At 38.7% G+C, this 25,871-nt stretch overlaps 1 protein-coding gene across 2 annotated transcripts in view; it reads right to left on the bottom strand.

Annotated features, from left to right (window-relative positions):
• The window catches only part of TEX11 (testis expressed 11), a 292,212-nt gene that overhangs the window by 4,997 nt on the left and 261,344 nt on the right, over positions 1–25,871 (bottom strand). For both annotated transcript variants that reach the window (XM_032847753.1, XM_032847754.1), the window contains 3 exons: positions 24,235–24,384; positions 22,614–22,722; positions 21,567–21,687 (listed from right to left, as the gene is read on the bottom strand). In XM_032847753.1, the coding sequence (XP_032703644.1) occupies positions 21,567–21,687; positions 22,614–22,722; positions 24,235–24,384 (380 nt within the window). The remainder of the gene's footprint in view (positions 1–21,566; positions 21,688–22,613; positions 22,723–24,234; positions 24,385–25,871) is intronic.

Raw genomic sequence — 25,871 nt, 5'->3', positions numbered from 1 at the left:
CTTAGCATAATGCTTTGAAGATCCGTCCATGTTGTAGTATGCGTCAGTAACTGATTTCATTTTATGGCGAAGTCTGTTTCCTTCACATGTGAAGCTTCTTATGTTGCTTCTTAGGACACAGCCTCTGTTCTTACAGACTGCCCTTACCCCGGGGGAAAAAATCTCTAGGTCCCTGCTCCAGAGTTTTGGGGGGGCAGTGAACCCCTTTCTTCCAAGTGATACACCTGCTTTTAGAGTAGGGTATTGGGTAAAGTGGTAGTCTCAGTGCTCTTGGCTGGCTTCTTTGGGTGGGGAACCTCTGCCCTAAGAATTAGCTGGGGCAAGGGTCCCAGTGGTGACTTGCCTGAAGTAGATCCTTTGCCCAATAAGTGGGGGATGGGAAAAGGAAGGGAGGCCTCACTCTTTTGGCCATACTTGCCAAAAATTTAGCTTCTGTAGCTTGGCACTGAAGGTCGATAATAAGTGCTGACACCCTGCGGTTCTTTGTGGGACATCATATCCTTTGATTGGGAGGCTGAGGGGAATGGGAACATTTTCTCCTTGGCCACACTTTCCTGGAGTGGAGTTTCCATCATGCTGAGCTGGAGGTGGGGCAGGGAGTGAGTGGGTCATGGCTTAAGTAGCATAGGCACTTAAGGTTCTTACCAACATTTAGTAGATTTTCTTGAATAGATCCTTTTTTTGTTTTCTGTATGTTCTTAAAATAATTTCTAAAGACTTCAGTTTTTTTTCTTTTCCTTCTTTTAAAAGATTTGTTTTTAAAGATTTTTTTTTATTTATTTGAGGGGGGAGAGAGAGAGAGAGAGAGAGAGAGAGAGCAAGCGCAAGCACACAGGAGTAGGGGAGTGGCAGAGGGAAAAGCAGACTTCCCGCTGAGCAGGGAGCCTGATGTGGGGCTCTCTCCCAGGACCTGGAAATCATGACCTGAGCCAAAGGCAGATGCTTAACCAACTGAGCCACCAGGCACCTGTAGATTTATTTATTTTTATTTGAGAAAGAGAGAGCGCAAGAGCATGCATGCCGGTGTGGGGAGGGACAGAGGGAAAGGATCCTCAAGCAGACTTCCTGCTGAGTGAGGAGCCTGATGCAGGGCTCAAGCTCACCACCCTGAGATCAGGACCTGACCTGAAACCAAGAGTCGGACGCTTAACCAACTGAGCCGCCCAGGTGCCCCCAGTTGATTTTTCTATAACTTTCACCAGTATGGCTGTGGAAAATGCCCAGTCAGATTCTCATACCGCCATTACAGAGGTGGAAGTCTCTAGAAACCTCCTTTTATTGATAAGGAAACTGAGGCCAAGAGATTCAGTGCCATCTTCTCAGGGCCACACAGTATGTTTGTGGCACAGATAAGAGTAGAAGCCAGGGGCACTCACCAGCCTTTGACTGGTTACCGTCTATATTTTTAGTATTTTCCCAAGTACACTCTCTAATTTAGTGGAAAATCTCTCCATTTTCACCCAATGTTAATAAAGAAATATATTTTTGTTTATATAGATTTCCTTGGTTAATTCTGTGGTTGAACAGCTTCTGCATGTGTTTCTTAGCCAACTGCATGTCTTCTTTTGTAGCTTACTTACCTACAAAAAAAAAGCCATTGCTTTTGCTCATTTTTTTCTGGTGTTGGCAATTTTTTTCTTATGGATTTTTAATTTAAAAATGGACACATAGATGAATGGAGCAGAATAGAGACCCCAGAAATAAACCCACAATTATATAGTCAATCAATCTATGACAAAGGAGGTAAGAATATTAAATAGGGGAAAAGACAGTATTTTTAATAAACAGTGCCAGGAAAACTGGAGAGCCACATGCAAAAGAATGAAACTGGACCACTTTCTAACACCATACGCAAAACCAAACTCAAAATGGATGAAAGACCTAAATGTGAGACCCGAAACCATAAAAATCCTAGAAGAGCGCACAGGCAGTACTTTCTCTGACACCAGCCATATCAACAGTTTTCGATGTTTCCCAAGGTCAGGGAAACAAAAGCAAAAATAAACTATTGGGACTGCATTTAAACAAAAAGCTTTTGCACAGCAAAGGAAACCATCAACAAAATAAAAAGACAAAGTGATAGGAGAAGAAGCTTGCGAATGAACTATTTGGTAAGGTGTTAATATCCAAAATAATACAAAAATGTACACAAAAATGTACACACTAATTCAAAAAGATATATGCACCCCTATGTTTACTGCAACATTATAGCCAAGATATGGAAACAACCTATGTGTCCATTGACAGACAAATGGACACACACACACACACACACACACACAAATATTACACAGCTATAAAAAAGGATGAGTTTGTGCCATTTGAGACAACATGAATGGATGGACCTGGAAGGTATTATGCTAAGTGAAATAAGTCAGACTGAGAAAGACAAGTACCATATGATTATACTCCTAAGTGGAACCTTTAAAAAAACCCAAACAAATGAATAAACAAACAAAAAAGCAGAACCAGACTTATAAATACAGAGAACTAGGGGCACCTGGGTGGCTCAGTGGGTTAAAGCCTCTGCCTTCAGCTTGGGTCAAAGCCTCTGCCTTCAGCTTGGGTTGTGATCCTAGGGTCCTGGGATCGAGCCCCGCACCGGGCTCTCTGCTCGACGGGGAGCCTGCTTCCCACCCCAGCCCTTGCCTGCGGCAAGCTTGCAGGGAGCCTGCTTCCCCCCCACCCCGCCTGCCTCTCTGCCTACTTGTGATCTCTGTCAAATAAATAAAAAACTTTAAAAATACATACATACATACATACATACATACAGAGAGCTAACTGATGGTTGCCAAAGCGGAGAGAGGCAGGGTTGGGCAAAATGGATGAAGGGGAGAAAGGGATACAGGCTTCCAGTTATGGAATGGATCAGTCATGGGAATAAAAGGTGCAGCATAAGGATTACAGTCAGTGATACTGTAATAGTGATGTAATGGGACAGATGGTAGCTACACTTGTGCTGAACACAGGATAATGTATAAAACTTGTCAAATCACTAAGTTGTACACCTGGAAATAATATAACATTGTGTATCAACTTAAATTAAAAAATAAATAAAAATGATACAAATATTTTATCATTTAAGTCTACGGCATATTTAAAAGCTTTCTGTGGTATCTTGGGTCATTTATTAATTTATGTAACTGAGGGGCACCTCGGTGGCTCAGTTGTTAAGTGTCTGCCTTCAGCTCAGATCATGATCCCAGGGTCCTAGGATTGAGTCCCACATCAGGTTCCCTGCTCAGCGGGGACCCTGCTTCTCCCTTTCCCTCTGTCGTTCCCCCTGCTTGTGCTTGTGCTCTCTCTCTCTCTCTTTCAAATAAATAAATAAATAAAGTCTTTTAAAAAAATTTAGGTAACTGAATTTATTTTTTTTTCCTGCACCAGCTTCTGGATTGGTCCTCTCCATCCCATAATTAAAAAATGATTTTCCTATATTTTCTCCTAATACCTTCCTATCTTTGATTTTGTTTAGTTCTTTAATTTTTTAAATTTTAATTTTTAAAGAATTATTCATTTTAGAGAGAGAGAAAGAGAGAGTACATGTGAATGGGGGGGAAGGGCTGGGGAGAGGGAGAAAGAGAGCATCCCAAGCAGATGTGGGGCTCTATCCTAGGACCCTGAGGCCATGACCTGAGCTGAAATCAAGAGTCAGAGGACTAAGCCACCCAGGTGCCCCATAGTTTTTTTTTTTAAGATTTATTTATTGATTTGAGAGGAAGGAAGAGAGAGAGAGAAAGCACGAGCCAGGGGAGGGGCAGAGAGCAAATCCTCAAGCAGACTCCCCACTGAGTGCAGAGCCAGACCTAGGGCTCAATCCTAGGACCCTGAGATCACGACCTGAGCCAAAACCAAGAGTCAGCATCCTAACTAACAGAGACACCCAGGTGCCCCTCATGTTTAGTTTTTAATCCATCTGGATATTCCTGCTTTTGGTCTTATTTTCTGCACGGTATGAAGTAAAAAACAGTATGAATACTTACCACTTATACACTTCTCATTATGTGCTAGACAGCTCTCTAAATACTTTACACATATTGATTATTTAGTATTACTAGTAATATTGTAAAACAGGCACTATTCTTATTTTGTAGATGAGGAGACATAGGCAGAGAGAGTGAGGTGATGTGACCAAGGTCATACAGCTAATAAAGGGCGTGGCCAGATTTTAAGCAGGCAGTCTGGCTCCTAAGTCTGTGTTCAACCACTGTGTTATAGTGCCTCTCAGTTTAAAGGTAAGGATTTGGCTTTACTTTTTAAATTGTCCTTAAGTCATTTTTTAAATAGACCATCTTTTTCTTGGTGATCTTCCTTCATTGCATACCACGTTCTCATATATATGTGGGTCTTTTTCTGGGCTTTATCCTCTTCTATTATTATTTGTGTTTTTGTTTAATATCATGCTTTCAAAATTAATAATACATTATAGTTCTTATATTTTTTCAGACAAATCTACCTTTTGCTTATTTTCTTTGGGGTAAGAATTTTAGCATCATCACATTTCATTCAAAAGATCCTATTCAGAGGGGCGCCTGGGTGGCTCAGTGGGTTAAAGCCTCTGCCTTCAGCTCAGGTCATGATCTCAGGGTCCTGGGATCGAGCCCTGCATCGGGCTCTCTGCTCAGCCGGGAGCCTGCTTCCCACCCCCCGCCCTTGCCTGCCTCTCTGCTTACTTGTGATGTCTGTCAAATAAATAAATAAAATCTTTTTAAAAAATCCTGTTAAGAAATCCTATTGAGGGGCGCCTGGGTGGCTCAGTGGGTTAAGCCTCTGGCTTCGGCTCAGGTCATGATCTCAGGGTCCTGCGATCGAGCCCCGTATGGGGCTCTCTGCTCAGCAGGGGGCCTGCTTCCCCCACCCTGCCCCCGCCTACTTCTCTGTCTACTTGTGATCTCTCCCTCTGTCAAATTAAAAAAAAAAAAAGTCCTATTGAGGGACACCTGGATGGCTCAGTCAATCACGCATCTGCCTTCGGCTCAGGTCATGATCCTGGGATCCTGGGACTGAGTCTCTTTGCTCAACGGGGAGCCTGCTTCTCCCTCTGCCTGCCCCTCTCCCTGCTTTTGCTCACTCTCTCTCTGTCTGACAAATAAATAAATAAAATCCTTTAAAAAAAAAGAGAGAAATACTATTGAGATTTTTATTTTGATTGAATTTAGAGAAACTGAGTCCTATTAAGCCTTCTCAAGTCCTATTCCCATTCCATCACCATGTCCAGGAACATGGTACATATTCCATTTGTTGGAGACCTGTGACATTTTTAGAGCAGAAAGGGAAGATCTGCAGAAAGACCGAGATTAAAAATAATGGAGTACTGGTAAAGTGCTTCAAGGGTTATAGGAAGTTTAAACTCACATGTCTAAGACTGCAGGAATATTTCTTCTTTTGAGAAAAAGGTTAAGATGAGTAAATAAGTACAATGGCAGAATGTTATGGTTGACACATGGGCCATGGGGAAACTCATACTTAATGTCCTTAACATGAATCCGTGGACAGTTTTGAGAACTGGACAGTTCTGTGTTTTTTTTAGAATTTATTTTTGTTTTTTTCATAATTAACATATAATGTATTATTTGCCTCAGGGGTACAGATCTGTGATTCATCAGTCTTACATAACACTCAGCTCTCTGTGCTTTTCTCTAGTGATTCTGCTGATTAATATCAGGAGAAGAACTGATGGCAGTGGGTCACAAGGTTAGGAAAAAAAATGAAACAGCAGGCATTAGCAAAAAAAGTAAAAAGAAAAGAAAAGAAAAGGAAAAAAGAAGAGGAAAAAAGGAATGTAGTTAGAATGGACTATAAGAGTATGGGAAGAGCTGAGCTATTTGAAGTCCAAATGAGAGCAAAGAATGGACGTGGGAAGTAAGAGAGATTATAGTAATTAGAAAAAACCTTTTGAGATGACAATCTCGGAAATGGAGCTTATATGGGGGTACAGACAGTGGCTAAAGAAGAGCAAAGACCAGTGTGGTGAAAAAAAAACAAAACCAACCCCCGCCCCCCTGCTACCACCATGAAGTGGATGGATTGATAACATGGAGGCCAAAGTCATTTAGGATAATAAACTTAAGTTACCAAGGAAGGAAAAATTGGGCTCAGAAAATGCTAGTTCATGACAACACTGATAAGAAACAGAAGACACAGATTTTAAGTGACGAAAAGCAGCAGGAAGACAGTGTGTAAAAAGCACAAAGTGATAACAGGAAGCAAGGATTCAGGTAATTTAGTTCCTTCTTCTGCCGAGAAAAAGGCAGTGGAGAAGATAAGCCCTCCACAAAAATGATGAAAGAGGGACATGTTGTCTTGAGGGAAGATCCTGCTTTGTTCTAAGAGGAAGAAGGGAGAAGAGGTGAAGACTGATAATAAGGAGAATATTGCCTACAATTCTGTCGGGGGAAACACTATCTTTTTGGGGAGTTTGGATGAAGTATAGATAACCCTGAGAGTGAGGGTAAGGATTTAGAAAACACAGAGCTATTACAGACTTTGGGTGAGGGGCGGAGGAGACTTGGGGAAAAAGGAGTGATGTAGCAAAGTCTGTGTTTTAGGGAGATATATTTAATAAGGATGAACAGGCAGAACTGGAGAAGAGAAGAAAGAGTTAGAGACCACTTAGGAAACTAATACAGAAATCCAGAAGAGACACGCTATCTAAGCTTGGATCAAAGATATCTTTGCATTAACCTCAATTTCCGCTACAACAAGATGTGAAGCTTGGAAGAAGAAAAATTTGATGAAGGAAAAACCCCAGGACCACTGTGCTGTGAAAAGTGCTCCAGGTTCAACTCTGAGCTCTGCTCTTGCATAGTTGCATGAGCTCGTGTAAGATATTTAACCTTTCAAGGCCCCAGTTTACAAAATAATAAAACTGAAATAGGTTAATCTTTTTTTTAAGATTTTATTTATTTGACAGAGAGCGATCACAAGTAGACAGAGAGGCAGGCAGAGAGAGAGAGAGAGAGAGAGAGAGAGAGGGGGAAGCAGGCTCCCTGCTGAGCAGAGAGCCCGACGCAGGGCTCAATCCCAGGACTCTGAGATCATGACCTGAGCCGAAGGCAGCGGCTTAACCCACTGAGCCACCCAGGCGCCCCTGATATAGGTTAATCTTAAAGCTCATTCGTTTCAGTTCCAAATTCTATCAGTCAATGAATGAAGATTTAAACCTTTCATTTCCTTCAGATCCTAAGTCTTGTTTATAAACTGTTGTAAGACTGGCAGAAGTAGTAATTCTGTCAATACTAAACATGAAAGGGAAGATGATACGGACAAACGGGCAAGCAGTGTTTCTTAAATTTCACATGCATACAAGTCACTTGGGGATATTGGTGAAATGCAGATTCTGATTCAGTTGGTCTGGGATGGGGCCTGAGATTCTACACTTCTCACAAGCTCCCAAGCGATGCTAATGCTACTGGTCTGTGGACTATACTCTGAGGGCCAAACTCCTGGAAAGTATAGCTCAATAGTCTGAATCACCTTAGCTTCCTTTGTAAAGGAAATGAGGCTGCTTCCTTCTGGGCTTCCTGATGGTTATGCAACATGCCTTGGTGACTCTTTGTGACTCAGAAGTCATCTGTGAGATTTGGTTTGTCGCTTTTATTTGGGTATAGAGATTTTCCTCTATTACCTATGCTTTTGTATGATCATAAAAATGAACCAGGGAACCACCGCTTCTATGAGATGGAGTAGATGTACCTATTCCTATTCCTTCTACAAAATACAACAAAAACCCTAGACATTACTCATAAAATAACCAGAAGACTCCAAAAAGACATTATTCATAAAACAAATATAAGAAGACTCCAAAAGGTAGAGATGAAGAAAGACTGGCTAGGAAAACTGGGGCCAAGGAATGATATACTGGTTGAGTTCCCTAGGGTTTCAATTGCTTCATATATCTGAGAGTTGGTGCAAGAGATGCCAACAGGCATAGACAAACAAAAGCCCCAAGAAAAGTCTGTTCTCTCTTGACAAAATACCACGAAAAGGGCAGCAATGCAAGACAGAAAAACTTTAGGTGTTAACTATTCCATTAGAGCTGAACATCACAGGAAAAAACTGTGGTCCCATCCCCACCCACCCCAGCAAAAGCCGAGTGGGGAGCCTAAATTTCTATCCTTGTAGGGTGTAATGAGGCACCCCAACCACTGCCTGCATGGTATCAGAGAATGACAGGGAGACAAGACTTTAATACCCAATGGCTGGAAATGAGGCATTCTCTTACCCCCTGAAGTATCAGTGGAACCTAGACTTCCACCCCCAGAGAAGGTGGAACGAAGGAGGAACAAAGTCTGCAAACACTTGTGAAGAGGCAGGACTTTAACCATCACCCAGCAGATAATGAGACCACCCCAACCACAGAGTTAGTGGAGGCCATGTGGGGCGCCATCTCCACCCAGTAATAACAAGGAATCCTCCCCCTTGAGTATCAGTGGTGGCCAAGTGGGGAACCTGAGCGTCCATTTCCACCTGGAAATAATAAGACCAAACTCTCCTCCCTGGCATAGCAGTGTCAGAGAAATACACCCAAAATAGAAGGTTCAAATGAGATCCAGAGTCTCATAAACATAATATGGAAATGTCCAGGTTTCAGTAAGAAATCACTCCTCAAACCAAGAACTAGAAAGAACTCAGACTGAAAGAAAGAAAAACAATCAACTGATGCCAACACCAAGATGATAGAAATGTCACAATATCTGACAAAGATTTTAAAGTAACCATCATAGCACAGTGAAGGAAACAATCAACAAAATTAAAAGGCAACCTGTGGAATGGGAGAAGATATTTGCATATGACATACCCATAAATCCAAAGCACAAATAATCCAATTAAAAAATGAGAAGACCCAACATTTTCCCAAAGACATACAGATGGCCAACAGACACATGGAAAGATGCTCAATATCACTCATCATCAGGGAACTACAAATCAAAACTACAATGATATACCGCCTCACACTTGTCAGAATGGCTAAAATCAACAACACAAGAGACAACAGGTATTGGTGAGGATGTAGAGAAAAGGAACCCTTCTACAGTGTTGGTGGGAATGCAAAACTGGTGCAGCCACTCTGGAAAACAGTATGGAGGTTCCTCAAAAAGTTAAAAAGAGAACTACCCGGGCGCCTGGGTGGCTCAGTGTGTTAAGCTGCTGCCTTCGGCTCAGGTCATGATCTCAGGGTCCTGGGATTGAGTCCTGCATCGGGCTCTCTGCTCAGCAGGGAGCCTGCTTCCCTCTCCCTCTCTCTCTCTCTGCCTACTTGTGATCTCTTTCTGTCAAATAAATAAATAAACAAAATCTTAAAAAAAAGAGAGAACTACCCTATGATCCAACAACTGCACTACTAAGTATTTACCCAAAGAGTACAAAATACTAATTTGAAGGGATCTATGCACACTGATGTCTATAGCTACATTATCTACAACAGCCAAGTTATGGAAAAAGCCCAAATGTTGACTAAAGAATGGATAAAGAAGAGGTTGTATGTATGTATGTGTGTGTATATATATCTACATATATATGTATACATATATATGTAGATACATACAGACATATAGACATATATATATACTATACATACACAATGGAATATTACTAAGCCATCAAAAAGAATGGAATCCTGCCATTTGCAATGATGGGGATGGAACTAGAGTGCATTATGCTAAGCGAAATAAGTCAGTCAGAAAAAGACAAATACCAAATGATTTCACTGATATATGGAATTTAAGAAACAAAACAGATGATCATAGGGGGGAAAAGAGAGAGGCAAACCAGGAAAGAGCCTCTTAACTACAGAGAACAAACTGCTGGTTACCAGAGGAGAGGTGGGTAAGGGACTGGAATTTGTTAAGTTTTCACACAAAATACATAGGTGATGGGGATTAAGGAGGGCACCTGTGATGAGCACCAGGTGTTGTACTGCAGTGCTGAATGACTCAACTACACACCTAAAACTAACATTACACTGTATGTTAACTAATGGGAATTTAAATAAAAACTTTAAAAAACCCATCATAAAAATGCTTCCATAATGTATATACTTCACAGAAAAAAATAGAAAGTCTCAGCAAAAACACAGAAGATATAAAGAACATACAGAAATTTTAGAACTGAAAAATATACCAGCTGAAATAAAAACCTCCATGAGTATCAGGAAAGATGCTGGTTTTAAGGCTGGTGATGAGGAGAATAACTACCATGACTTTCAGCACTTTAACGAACCCTCAGATGTGAGGCCTTCTGGCCAAGCTTCTGTGATTTCACACTGTCAGAGCATTTGCTGTATCCCTGGGGCCTGCAGCTTCCTGTAAGTTTGCTGTGGTGGAACCAAGAAAGAAGGCATATGCAGATTTCTACAGAAATTATGATTCCATGAGAGATTTTGAGGAGATGAAGATGGGTGGTATCTTTCAGAGTGCAAAGTGGTTTTGGAATGTAAAGAATTACTTTGGGTTGAGTTCCACTGAAGTTTGTCACTGAACTGTGTTCCCGAACTGTGAAACATGAATATTGGGTTATGGATTAGTTTCTCTTGATAAACAACTAACAAATCAAAAAAAGGAAAAAAAAACCCTTTCATGAATTGATTCAACAGCAGAATGGAGGTGGCAGAGGAAAGATCAGAGAACTTAAAGAACAACAGAAATTACTCAATCTGAACAACAGAGGGAAATAGACAAAAAATAAAGAGAATAAAGCCACCAGGGACTCATGGGACAATGACAAAGATTTTAACCTTCCTGTCATCTGAGTCCTGGAAAGAGAGGACAAAGAGGTTGGAACTGAAAAAAGTACTCGAAGAAATTATGTGTGAAAACTTACCAAATTTGGCAAAAGACATAAACCTACAGATTCACAAAGCTGAGTAAATCCCAAACTAACCAAAGAAATCCACTCAAGAGACATCATAGTCCAACTTCTGAAAACTAAAAAGACAAAAACAAATATTGAAGGCAGCCAAAGAAAAACAACACTACTTACAGGAAGAAAACAAGTTCAACATTAGCACATTTCTCACCAGAAGCCCTGCAGGCCAGAGAGGTGACACAGTATTTTTGAAATACTGAAAGAAAAGGATCATCAACTTGGAATCCTATAACCAACAAAAACATCTTTTGGGAATGACAGAGAGAGACATTATCAGATAAAGAGAAACTATGAGAATTAATCGTCAACAGATCTCTAAAAAAAGGGCTAAAGGTAGGGTGCCTGGCTGGATCAGTCAGTAGAGCATGTGACTCTCAATCTCACAGTCATGAGTTCAAGCCCCATGTTGGGCATGGATCCTACGTAAAAGAATGGCTAAAGGAAGCTCTCCAAACAGAAAAAAAATGGTAAGAAAGGAACCTTGAGGGGCGTCTGGGTGGCTCAGCGGGTTGAGCCTCTGACTTAGGCTCAGGTCATGTTCTCAAGGTCCTGGGATCGAGCCCCACATTGGGTTCTCTGCTCGGTGGGGAGCCTGCTTCCCCCCCCCTCTCTCTGCCTGCTGCTCTGCCTACTTGTGATCTCTCTCTCTGTGTCAAATAAATAAATAAAATCTTAAAAAAAAAGAAAGGAACCTTGCAACATCAAAAAGGAAAAAAGAAAATAGTAAACCTGCATTTTTATATAGGTAAATAACAATAAGCTTTCCTTCTCCTTTTGAGTTTTCTAAATTACGGTTTAAGGTTGAAGTAAAAATTATTAACACTGATGTGGTTCTAAATGTATTTACAGGAAAATTTAGGACAATTTTAAGTTGGGGAGGGTAAGGAGAGGGAAGGTTTCTATTTATTTTAAGATTTTATTTATTTACTTAGAGCACGGGTGTGTGAGAGAGATCATACATGAGCAGAGGGTAGGGGCAGAGGGAAAGGGAAAAGCCGACTCCCCACTGAGTAGGGAGCCTGACACAAGGCTGGATCCCAGGACCTGAGATCATGACCTGAGCTGAAGACAGATGCTTAACCAACTGAGCCACCCAGGTGCCCCAAAAGGTGAAGTTCCTATACTTTACTTGAACTGATAACATGATGACAGCAGTAGACAGTAATAAGTTTTAGACACACACACACACACACACCCTGTAGTATCTAAAGCAACCAATAAAAAGCTATACAAAGAAATACAGTTAATAACACTAGAGATGAAGCAAAATGGAATTCTAAAAAATGTTCAAGTAATCCACAGGAAGGCAGGAAAGAGAAAAAAATGAAAAACAGGGCAAAACAAACCAAAAAATGAAGTGGCAGGCTTACTCTGTAAGGGATTGTGATCTAAATATACTGACGAAAAGACACATTAGTGAAGCTGACTAAAAAATGTGCTGCCCATATGCTGTCTATAAGAAATTCACTTCAAATATACAATTATAGGCAGGATGAAAGTAAAAAGATACAAACAGGTATATCGTGTAAACATTAATCAAAAGATAGGAGTGGCAAATATTAGTGATTGTAGACTTGAGAGCAAAGAAAATCACCAGATAAACAGAAAGACAATATATACTGATAAAAAGAGGCCGGCCACTCTATAAAGAAAATATAGCAATCATAAATGTGTATGCATCCAACAACACGGTCACAAAATATGTGAAGGAAAAACCAAGAGGAGTGAAAGGAGAGCCAAATAATTCTAGTTATAGTTGGAGACTTCAACATGCCTGCTTAAACACTAACAGAAAAACTAGCCTGAAAATCAGCAAAGATATATAAGAACTTGGCAACACCGTCACCCGGTGGGATCTAATCAACATCTATGGAACAAACATTCTTGTTGTTTTTTATCCTCCTAACAAGAACAGGATACAATTTTTTTCAAAGTGCCTGTGGAATAGATACTAAAATCATATCCTAGTCCATAAAATAAATCTCAAAAAATTCAAACAACTGAAATCATACAAGCTGTGTTCTCTGACCACAGTGGATTAGTACTCTAATTCAGTAACAGAAAAATATTAGGAAAATCTATAAACACTTAGAAACTAAACAACCTACTTCTAAGTAATTCATGAGTCAAAGAGGAAGTCTTGAGAGAAATAAAACAATACAATGAAATAACTGAAAGTGAAAATACAACATAGCGAAATTTGTAGGCACAGGTAAAGCAGCACTGACAAGGAAATTTACAGCCCTAAAATGCATACTTTAGAAAAAGAGAAAAAGTCTCAAATTAATAATCTAAGTTCCCATCTCAGGATCCTAGAAAAAGGCAAACTAAATGCAAAGTAAGCAAGACAAAGTAAATAATAAAGATTAGAGGAGAAATCAACAAGACTGAGAACACAAAGACAATAGAGAAAATCAGTGGAGGAGATGGTTCTTTGAGAAGATGGATAAAATTTACTAACTTCCAGCAAGGATGACAGAAAAAAAAGGAAGACAAATTATTGATATCAGTAAATGAAATAAGTGGATATCACTACAAACCCTGCACACATCAAAAGAATAATAAAGGAATAATAAAAAGAACTCTATACACAAAAATTTGATAACTTAGATGAAATGGTTCACTTCAGCGAAAAACACAACTGATCACAACTCACCCAAGAGAAAACAGATAATTTGAACAGCTCTGTAACTATTAAGGAAAGTGAAATTATAATTTAACAACACTTGAAAAAAATATCCAGGCCCAGATAGTTTCACTGGAGAATTCTATCAAACATTCAGAAAAGTATTGACATAAAATCTATACAATCTTTTCCAAAAATATGGAAGAGAAGGGAACATATCCGAATTCATTTTATAAAGTTAGTATTACCCCGATACCAAAAACAAAGACCATATACAAAAAGAAGGGGTGCCTGGGTGGCTCAGTTGTTAAGTGGCTGCCTTCAACTCAGGTCATGATCCCAGGGTTCTGGGATCGAGCGCCAGCTCAGGCTCCCTGCTCAGAGGGAAGCCTGCTTCTTCCTCTCCCACTCCCCCTGCTTGTGTTCCCTCTCTCACTGTGTCTCTGTCAAATAAATACATAAAATCTTCAAAAAAAAAAAAAAAGAGGGGCGCCTGGGTGGCTCAGTGGGTTAAAGCCTCTGCCTTCAGCTCAGGTCATAATCTCAGGGTCCTGGGATCGAGCCCTGCATCAGGCTCTGTTCAGTGGGGAGCCTGCTTCCTCCTCTCTCTCTGCCTACTTGTGATCTCTGTCTGTCAAATAAATAAATAAAATCTTAAAAAAAAAAAGAAAAGAAAAAGAAAACTACAGACCACTATCTCTCATGAATACAGATGAAAAATCTTTAACAAAAACACTAGCATATAGAATTAATCAATATATAAAAAGAATTATACACCATGACCATGTGGGGTTTATTCCAAGGATACAAGGTTGGTTCAACATTGAAAACTGGTCAGTGTAATTCACTATATTATACACAAGAAAAGTCACATGATTATACCAACTGATGCAGGAAAAGCATGTGACAAAATTCAACACTCATTCATGACAGAATCAGGAAAAACATGGAGTTAGGGAGCTTCTTCAGCTTGATAAAGAGCTGCTATAAAAACCTATAGCTAACATTATACTTAATGGCAAAAGACTGAATGACTGAGTGCTTTTGCTTTCCCTCTGATAGTGAACAAGGTTAAGAACACCCACTCTCACCACTCTTAACATAGTGCCGAAAGTTCTAGTCAGTACAATAAGGCAAGAAAAGGAAAGAGAAGGTATATATAGTGCAAAAGAAGAAATAAAACTGTCCCTATTTGAGAAGAGGGATTAAGAGTAGATTTATCTTGATGAGCCCGGAGTAATGCATAGAATTAATGAATTTTTGTAATGTACACCTGAAATGAATATAACACTGTATATTAATTATAATTCGACTAAAAAAAGAAAAAGACTCTAAAACAAAACAAACAACAAATCAACTACAAAAAACCTGTCCCTATTTGCAGATGACATGACTGCTCACATAGAAAATCCTAAGGAATCCTTCCCCCCCAAATTCCAGAAATGAATACGTTCAGCAAGGTTGCAGGATTAAAGACAAAAACATAAAAATCTACCATTTTTCTTTACATAGATGACCCTAGAACAACATGGGTTTGAACTGTGCAGGTATATTTTACACAGATTTTTTTGGATACATTAAGTACAGTTAACTATAAATGCATTTTCTCTTCCTTACGATTTTCTTATAACATTTTTGTTTCTCTAGCTCTCTTTACTTTAAGAATACAGTATATAATTCATATAACATATAAAATATGTATTAATTGACTATGTTATTGGTAAGTCTTCCCATCAACAGTAGGCTATTAATAGTTAAGTTTTTGAGGAGTCAAACATTATACATAGATTTTTGACTGTGTGATGGCTGGTACCGCTAAGTTCCATGTTGTTTAACAGTCGACTATATTAGAAATTAACACATGGACATCATTTACAATCACTCAAAAAACCTGAAATACTTAAGCATAAATCTAACAAAACATGTATAGGACTTGTATGTTGAAAAGTACATACTGCTAATGAAAGAGATTAAAAAATCTAAATAAAAAGACATACTCTGTTCATTGATTAGGAGATTCAATTTAAGAAAGATGCCAATTCCTTTTCATTTGGATATAACTTAAGATGTCAATTCTTGATATATACTGCACTGGATTGGATAGTGTCCCTCAAAATTCATGTTCTTTCTAGAACCTCAGAATGTGACCATATTTGGAAACAGGGTCATTGCAGATGTAATTAAGATGAGATCACACTGGGGTAGGATGGACCCTTAACCCAGTAATGGCTGGTGTCCAGATAACAAGAGAGAAGAAAAACAAGAGACATGTAAGAAGAATTCCACGTGATGACAGAGACAGAAATTGCAGTGATGAATCTATAAGCCAAGGAATGCCAAACGTCAGCAACCACTAGAAGCTGAGAAGAGACAAAGAAGGATCCTCCCCCTAGAGACTTCAAAGAGAGCCTTGCCGACACCTCAATTTCGGACTTCTAGCTTCCAGAACTGTGAGAGAATAAATTTCTGTTATAAGTTTCTGTTATAAGTTTCTGTGTAAGCAGTTTGTGGTCATTTGTTTTGGCAGTCCTAGGAAACAAATGCTGTTCAACACAATTGCTATCAAAATCCCAGAAAAAATATTTGTAGACATAGACAAGATTATTCTAAAATACATATGTAAAGGCAAAGGAACTAGAACATCTAAAACAATTTTGCAGAAGAATAAAGTGGGTAGAATCACTCTACCTGATTTTAAGACTTATTGGGGCGCCTGGGTGGCTCAGTGGGTTAAAGTCTCTGCCTTTGGCTCAGGTCATGATCCCAAGGTCCTGGGATCGAGCTCCACATCGGGCTCTCTGCTCAGCGGGAAGCCTGCTTCCTCCTCTCTCTCTCTGCCTGCCTCTCTGCCTACTTGTAATCTCTGTCAAATAAATAAATAAAATCTTAAAAAAAGACTTACTACATGGTTACAGTAATCAGGACTGTGTGATATTGGCAGAGGGATAGACACATAGAGAACAGAACAGAGAACCCAGCAACAGACTCACACGACTATGCCCAACTGATTTCTGTTAAAAGTACAAAAGCAATTTAATGGAGGAAAGACAGCCTTGTCAAGAAAATGGTTCTAGAATAAGAGACATGCATAGACAAAATGAGCTGTAACCTAAATCTCATACCTCATACAAAAATTAACTTAAAATGTATCATAAACTTAAATATAAAACAGAAAACCATAAAAACTTAAAAAAAAAAAGCCCCAAGGGAACAGGAAAAAATCTTGGGGATGTAGTGAGGCAAGGAGTTCTACAATGGACTGGACACCAAAAGTAGGATCAGTAAGATGAAGTTGATGAAATGGGCAAATTAAAAACTTGTTCTGTGGGGCGCCTGGGTGGCTCAGTGGGTTAAGCCGCTGCCTTCGGCTCGGGTCGTGATCTCAGGGTCCTGGGATCGAGTCCCGCATCGGGCTCTCTGCTCAGCAGGGGGCCTGCTTCCCTCTCTCTCTCTCTCTCTGCCTGCCTCTCTGTCTACTTGTGATCTCTCTCTGTCAAATAAATAAATAAAATCTTTAAAAAAAAAAAAAAACAAAAACAAAACTTGTTCTGTGAACGACCTTGTAAGTTGATGAGTAAGACAAGCTGCGACTGGGAGAAAATATTTTCAAACCATGTATCAGATTAGTATCTATACTATAAAGAACTCTCAAAACGGAACAGTAAACAAGCAAAACAATCCAATTACAAAATGGACAAAAGGCACGAGCAGACATTTCACCAGAGAGGATATACAGACAGCAAATAAGCATGTGACAAGATGGTCCATCTAACATCATTAGCTGTTAGGGAAATGCAAGTTAAAGCCACACTAAATTATGACACACTTATCAGAATGGCTAAAATAAAACAATAGTGATAACATCGAATACGGACAAAGATGTGGAGATTCCGGATTATTCACACACTTTGAGCAAGAGTGTAAAATGTTACAGATGCTCTGGAAAACAGTTTGGCAGTTTCTTTAAAATCTAAACATGCAATTACTGTATGAACCAGCAACTGCCTTCTTAGGTACTATCCCAGAGAAACAAAGACTCATGTTCACACAAAAACCTGTACACAAATGTTTACAGCAGCTTTATTTGTCATAGCCCCCACTAGAAACAACCCAGATGTCCTTCAACAGGTGAATGGTTAAGTGAACTGTGGTACCAGTTCATCCATACCATGGAATACTACTGAGCAATAAAACAATGACCTATTGATACATGCAGCAACTGGTAACTTGATGAATCTCCAGAGAATTCTTATGACAGAAAAAAGGCCAGTCTCAAAAGGTTATGTACTATATGATTCCAAATCTCAAAAATTAGATACTGTATGATTCAATCTACAGAATATTATGGAAATGACAGAATTACAGAAATTGATGATAGGTTAGTTGTTGCCATGGATTAAGGAGGGACTGGAGTGGGAAAGAAGTGGGTGGGAACTAAAGAAGGGCAACATGAGGTATCCTTGTGATAGAAAAGTTCTGTGTCTTGACTGTAATAATGTCAACATCCTGATTGTGATATTGTTTTATAGAAGATGTTACCATTGGGGAAAACTGGGTAAAACATACATAAGATTTCTTGTATTACTTCTTATAACTGCATGTGAATCTACAATTATTTCAAAATAGAATTTTAATTAAGGAGGGCACGTATTGCATGGAACCCTGGGTATTATACATAATGAACCCTGGAACACCACATCAAAAACTAATGATGTACTGTATGGTGACTAATACAACATAATTTAAAAAAAGAAAAGATAAACCAGAGCAATCCATTTCCTCTTTAAAATAATCTAGAATATGAACTTAAAGATAGGCTTGCCTGTTTAAGCATATTAAATCATCCTTCCTGCTTTTTCATTGGCAATAGCTTCTGAATGCCAAGTTGAGCCTCTCCTTTGAACTGAAGTCTAGCAAGAGCAGATAAAGAAGATATGTGTTATGGAGGAAAGAGCTCTGGAAGTACAGTCAGATGACCCGAGTTCTAGTCCTGACTCTCATTCATTAGCCATATGAACTTAGGCAAAGTGGTAACTCGACTTTTTTGGAAGGCAGCTATGCTCACCACTAGTGCCACCAACAGGGTAATCTGACTTTTCTGAAACTTAAAAATTTCCTCATTTGAAAGGACTTGTCAAGAATAATAGTACAGCACTCTATTTCACAGAAATGTTGGGGAGGGGGCAGGGATCATATGAAATAACGGATATAAGAATCCTTTAGGGGCGCCTGGGTGGCTCAGTGGGTTAAGCCTCTGCCTTTGGCTCAGGTCCTGATATCAGGGTCCTGGGATCGTGCCCCGCATCGGCCCCGCATCGGGCTCTCTGCTCAGCAGGGAGCCTGTTTCCCCTCTCTCCCTGCCTGCCTCTCTGCCTACTTGTGATCCCTCTCTCTCTGTCAAATAAATAAAATAAAATCTTTAAAAAAAAGAATCCTTTGAAAAATGTAAAGCACAATACTGTGAGACATGAGATTTTATATCTGTGCAACAGCCATTTTACCACAGTATGGAGTCACTTGGTAATGCTCAATAATCACTAACTGCTCAATAAATAATGAGTGACTGGTCATTACAAAAGTCAAACAAGGGCTGAATTTTCTCCCAAGCATTTAAAACAAAGGAGATACATAACATATTCAATCAAAGAGGAAAAAGCAACATATATAAGGAGCCAACAGGATTATTAAATTAATCTATACATTAAAAAAGTGAACTATCCCACCATGTTTCAGGGGATGAGCAATAATGGATGTGAGACTTGTCAAAAAAGTAGAAAAACACTGAGCTCTGTAACAGAAAACCCAAGATCCAGGGGGATGGAACAGTAATAGATAGAATAGAAGTGTAAAAAAATTGCTCTGAGTGGTTTAGGCCTTATATAGAGACTATGGAAATGGATCAATTTGGATTTACAGTACAATTTAATTTTAGTTTGTATTAGTTACCATGGCAAACACATCTGAAGGTCCAGATGAGGCTCATGGCTTAGAAATAGAACTTTCTCTTCTCCCCAAAAGAAAGTAAAATATATATATATATATATATCTCCAAAATGTTCAATGCTAATTTTTTTTAACTTAAATTCACATAGGCCATAATTACATAGCTCCAGGAGAATTCTAGGTTTTTGAAGTCGATGCGGGTTTGTACCAGGTTGTCACCCTGCTACACTGTTCCACCATCTGCTGTGGTTTGCACATATTTTTACATGAAGAGGCAATTGAGCCCAAAGCAGAGTCAGGATCCTCAGTTATTAACATGGACTCAAATAATGACTTCCTGTGAGACTTTAAGCAAGCCACTTAACCTTAATATTTTATAGCTCCCTTATAATAACAATACCACCTTACATGTGTATGAGCTGTTAAAGTTTACAAGACAAATTACTATTTTAATTGATCCGTAAAACCTCAGTGTGGGAGTCAGAGCAGGTGTTATTTCCATTTTATAAATGAGAAAACCAAAGTCAAATGGCACAGGAGGACCCTACCTTACACCATAAGCAAATAAACTAAAAACGGGATCATAAACCTATATGTAAGAGATAAAAGCATAAAAACTTCTACAAGAAAACACTGGGGAAAATCTTTCAAAATTTGAGATAGGCGAAGATTTCTTATCATGACCAAAACATGAACCATAAAGAAAACTGATAAATTTAGACTTCATCAAAACTTAGAACTTTTGCTTTTTAAGTTATGTCATTAAGAAAATGAAATGACAAGCCAGAGACAGGGGGAAAATATTTATAAACAGCATATCTGATAAATGATTTGTACCTAGAATATATAAATAAATCCTACAACTCAACAAGAACCCAATTTTTAAAATGGGAAAATAACTGAATGGACATTTTCCCAAAGAAGGCATAGAAAAGGTCAACAAACACATAAAAAATTATAAACACCATTGGCCATCAAGAAAATACAAATCAAAACCACAATGAGCTACCACTACACCCTCACTAAAATGACTATAATGAAAAAGATAGACATTATTGTGTCGATGCGGAAGTGTGGAAATTAGAACCCTCATACACCGCTGTTAGGGATGTAAAATAGTGCAACCACTTTGGAAAACAGATTGTAGCTCCTCAGAAAGTTAAACATAAAATTACCAAATGACCCAGAAATTCATATATTCAAGAGTACTGAAAACATATGTCCACAAAGACTGGTATACAAATAACATAGCAGTATTATTCGTAATAGCTAAAAAGTAAAACCAACTCAAATGACTACCAACTAGTGAGTAGATAAAGAAAATGTGATATATCCATTCAGTAGAATATAATAACATAGGAAGGATTAAAATACTGATACCTGCTACATGGATGAGCCTCAAAAATATTATGCTAAACTGAAAGAAGCTAGACACAAGAGATCACACGCTGCGTGGTTTCATTCATATGAAATGTCCAGAAAGAGAAAATTGGCAGAGTAGCAGATCTGTGGTTGCCTGGGCCTTAAGGTGGGAATAGGGACTAACCACAAACAGGTGAGAAGAAACTTTGGGGTAATGGAAATATTCTAAAACTGGATGGTGGTGACAGCTGCATTAACTCTACAAACTTACTAAAATCACCAAATGGTACATATACAAAGTGTATATAAATTACACCTCAATAAAGCTAATTTAAAAATCACTGAATAAACCTGTGCTGAAAAAAAAAAAAAAACAGCAGAGAAGGGACAAAAATACAGGTCCTCCATGTTCCTTCTACTCTATTACCTGCCTTGAAGAAATGGAAAGAATAACAATAAGGTTTTTCAAAGGTTTACTGTCATCACAGCGGAAGTAACAATTCTACCAGGTTTTGAAAACACAAAATAATTAAAAATTCCAGGTGGTACTGCTATTTTCATTTAATCCATAGTATAGCTGTATCAGAAATTTTCTACTTTTAACTCTTTACAGTTCATAAACACAGGGAAATTTTATAGTGTGTAAGTATATTATAATATGAATTTATTTACCCTAAAACTCACATCAGAAAGCACTATTTTATGTCATTTCTAACACAGAAGACAGTTCTAATTTTAAAGAATAGCTTAGTATCACTGGTTGACTTACGGTATGGATAATGACGCTCAGAGCATCTTCAAAATGACCCCAAACTTCTTCCAGGGGACACAGTTCCGAATCTGGCACCCCATCTGGCACTAAGAGGTTAATCAAGTTGTGCATACATTTGCTGAAATCAAAAAGAGAAAACTCATCCCATAAGGAAATAAATCACTGGCATCATGGCTAAGATAAGTAAAATCTGGATCTCATCCCAGACTACGAGCTTCAAAACACTTCTGTTCTTCCCTCATTTTTATCTGGCCTCCAACCTCAGAAGACAGATTTTTGAAGCTATAAAAGGGGCTGACCAATCCTCCTTTTTATTATGCCTATGGTTGTCTTTCACCTTTTTTTAGTTTCCTGCACTAAGGAGTTGTAGCTGTTTATTATATTTTATGAGCTGGTTTGATCTATAGACATTTTAAAGCATCTCATTACATACTCGAAACGGGCAAGGGAATTGGGATTTAAACTGGGAATAATTCCAGGAGAACTGTCTCTCATGTCTCAGAAAAGAAAGACTGTAATAAAGTTTTTCACAGAAAAATCACACATCATTTCCCCACGTCTAGGCAGAGAAAACACAAAATCTCTAATAAATAATATTTTGTATTATGATGCAGAGCACTGGTTAGTCCTTAAAGAAAGGTGCTTAGAAAAAACACCTGGGGCAAATATTGCAAAATGTTAACATTTGTTAAATTTGGGTGGTGGGTACATTGGTGGTTGTTATATTAATCTCTGAAAGGTACTTAGTAATTTTATCATATATATAGTCTCACACAAAGAAGCAATTTTGCCCCTTTTTTTACCCTCTTTTGAGAAATCCAGACTCCCTGACATAGCTAATTAATTCTTGGTCTATATTATAACTCTAAATATGGAGCTGTTTTGAGGGCTTTTTAGTTCAGGAGTTACAGGAGTGCCCCTGATCATCTTTTAAGTTGGAACAGTTTGAGTATGACTGATGACTTATGGGTTATCAAACCCATAAGTTTAATATCTTTTGGTTATCAAAAAGCCTAGATTTAGTGTTAAGTTATATTTACTAACCTGTATTTCAACACATCAATGGATTCTTTCTTTTTGTAAAGCAGTAAGGCCCTTTTCAAGGCCTTCAGAGCAATGGAAGGATAGTGTGCAGGCATTTCCACTGCTAATGCTATAGGAAGGAAAGAAAAAAGGCTGTTGAGTACCTTATCTATCAGTTTTCATCCCAGGCTACAACTTGCTCTCTCTAATGAAACTGGCCTGGAACAGATTAACACAAACCAACCAACCAATGGACAAAAACCTCTATTTTTCATAAAATTGCATTTTATGAAATCAGGAGTCCATGCTGGCTTTCAGAGACAGCTTATAGATTCTGGGTAGAATAACGTGGTAGGGTCACCAGGGTAATCTTCTCTTTAGCAAACATCAACAGAGAACCTACTGTTTCTGTGATCCTGCTCACAGTCATACAGGTAAAGCAATAATCTTATGAGCCAGAGTCAAGGAGGGGCACACAAAGGTGGAAACAAAAAGCAGATCAGTAAAAGGGCAATAATCAAACGGACTCTGAAAAACAACCTGAGGGTTTTGAAGGGGCAGGGGGTGGGAGGTTGGGGGAACCAGGTGGTGGGTATTAGGGAGGGCACGTATTGCATGGAGCACTGGGTGTGGTGCAAAAACAATGAATACTGTTACACTGAAAAGAAATAAAAAATTAAAAAAAATTATACTACAATATACTGTTTCAGTCTAATACTTAAAACAGGAAACAGTTGACATGAGAGTGAGTGTCAGAGATAACAAACCCTAAAACTTCCAAATGCATTTACCAGGTTTCTAATTGGAGATCCATTATATAAGAAGTGGTCACCATTACATGTCCATAAAGTATAGACCAGCTGCTCCTTGTCTCTAGGAATTTTGTCTTACGAGATAAGGAAAGGCAAATGTGACCTTTGTGCCTAATACCTTTATTAACCACACAGGCTCCCGAGGAGGGAAGGGGGAGAAAAAAGGAAAAATAATTAGGCCATTTCCTGCAGCATATCCCCATATAGGTTCTGGGACCTCAAATACTACTTAACTTACAGCCCAACCAGAAATTTGAGAGTGGTCATTATATTAAAGAATATTACCAGTATTTCTTTGTACACTTTATTTTTTAAAAGACTTTATTTTTAAGTAATCTCTACACGGAGTTTTGTGATCTACTGACTGAACCAGCCAAGGACCCCCCTCTTTGTACAGTTTAATAAATTGCTAAGATTGTATCACCTTTGATTAGTTAAACAGCTGATGGTCATTTCTATCTAGCTGAGTAAAACCAGCTTTCCAAGGTTCAAGCTCCCCCATTGCGTAGTTATGTAATTCAATTCCACACCTAGAGTAGGTACGCCTATTATAAGTAATGCACTTTACTCAGGTGTCTAAGAACAACAAATATAAGCAAATATTCTTCACGACCCTAAGGAGCTTATAGTCTCATATAAAGAAAAAGATAGATGCATTAATGACTATAATACATGACATTTCAAGAATGCCATTAGAGAAGGAGAAACAAAGTGCTATGAGAAAACATTATATCCCACCTGAAGGTAAAGAACGAAGGACAGAGAGAAGAAAAAAAGTAGTACAATCTAAATGTCTAACAGTCTTCCAAAAACATAAATATAGCACTTACATGCAATTATTTCAAATGTTTTACTTTCCAAATGAGGCAGTTCCCACACTGATTCCAGGAAGCTGTCAAGGAATGGATCATTCATTTTGGCTTTAACTTCAAACTCATACAGCAGAAGCAGTGTCTCACATGGATCACTTGAGAAGTCCCCTAAGAGGGAGGCAAAAATGCAACATCCTCTGTGATTATATTTTATTATTCTATTCTAATCTCTCTTCTGGGGAGATTTTTCTGTTGAGGAAAATTAATTCTACTTACAAACTGAAGGTTGTCCTAGCTTCTGTATATAGACATTTTACATTTTTATTTATTTATTTATTTATTTTTATATTTTATTTATTTACTTGAGAGAGAGAGAGAGACAGTGAGAGAGAGCATGAGCGAGGAGAAGGTCAGAGGGAGAAGCAGACTCCCCGTGGAGCTGGGAGCCTGATGCGGGACTCGATCCCAGGACTCCAGGATCATGACCTGAGCTGAAGGCAGTCGCTTAACCAACTGAGCCACCCAGGCTCCCTACATTTTTTTTTTGAAGATTTTATTTATTCATTTGACAGAGAGAGAGATCACAAGCAGGCAGGGAGGCAGGCAGAGAGAGAGGAGGAAGCAGGCCCTCCGCGGAGCAGAGAGCCCGATGCGGGGCTCGATCCCAGGACCCTGGGATCATGACCTGAGCCGAAGGCAGAGGCTTTAACCCACTGAGCCACCGAGACGCCCCTACATTTTTAAATCATTAGATACATTTTTACATTTTATATCATTAAAAACATTATAAATTTAAATCATTAAATATATTTTTACATTTTAAATCATTAAATAAATTATCAATTCACCAAACTTTGAGCACCCTCTAATGCATTCAGTAGCATTGTCTACATTTCCTGAAATTATTGTCATAATGTTCCATAATGTTCCTATTGCCTGAAAAAGTCCAGCTACTATCTAATCTAGATCCAATGTTTATCTGCCTCACTTTAATGACTGTGTTAACCAAAAGATGGAATGCTGTATAAGCTAACTGTGGTTTTATTTTAAGCAAAGTAAAAAGTGTTTCCAAATTATTTCCTTTAGTCAGTAAATAGTATTTCTTGGGTATCACCATGGGCAGAAAGTTCTATCAGATGGCATACACCACAGGATGTGAGATGGTTTTCATTCATCCTGGTTAGACTGAACTTTTTAAAAAAGTTTTTTTTTCTTTTTTAAAGATTTTATTTATTTATATGAGAGAGACTGTGTGTAAGCAAGAGAGCACAAGCTGGGGGGAGAGGCAGAGCGAAAGGGAGAAGACGACTCCCTGCTGAGCAGGGAGCCCAATGTGGGGCTCAATCCCAGGACCCTGGGATCATGACTGGAGCCAAAGGCAGACATTTAACCAACTGAGCCACCCAGGCGCCCCTAAAAAATGTTTTGAGGTATAGCACACATACAATAAACTGAATAAAACCCGTTAATCTTAAAGAAGCAGCTTGTTGAATTTTCATGTATGTTTAAACCATGTAACCACTACCCAGATCATGATACAGAACACTTCCAACATTTGTGCTCCTTTTCAGGTCAATATCACCTTAGCAGAGTTAACAACTATTTTGATTTCTATCACTATTGATTGTTACTGCCTATTCTTGAATGTCATTACT

The sequence above is a fragment of the Lontra canadensis genome, unplaced genomic scaffold (assembly GCF_010015895.1).
Source record: "Lontra canadensis isolate GAN:19392208 unplaced genomic scaffold, GSC_riverotter_1.0 scaffold193, whole genome shotgun sequence".
Classification (NCBI taxonomy): Eukaryota; Metazoa; Chordata; class Mammalia; order Carnivora; family Mustelidae; genus Lontra; species Lontra canadensis.
This window is presented reverse-complemented; position numbering and strand designations above follow the sequence as displayed.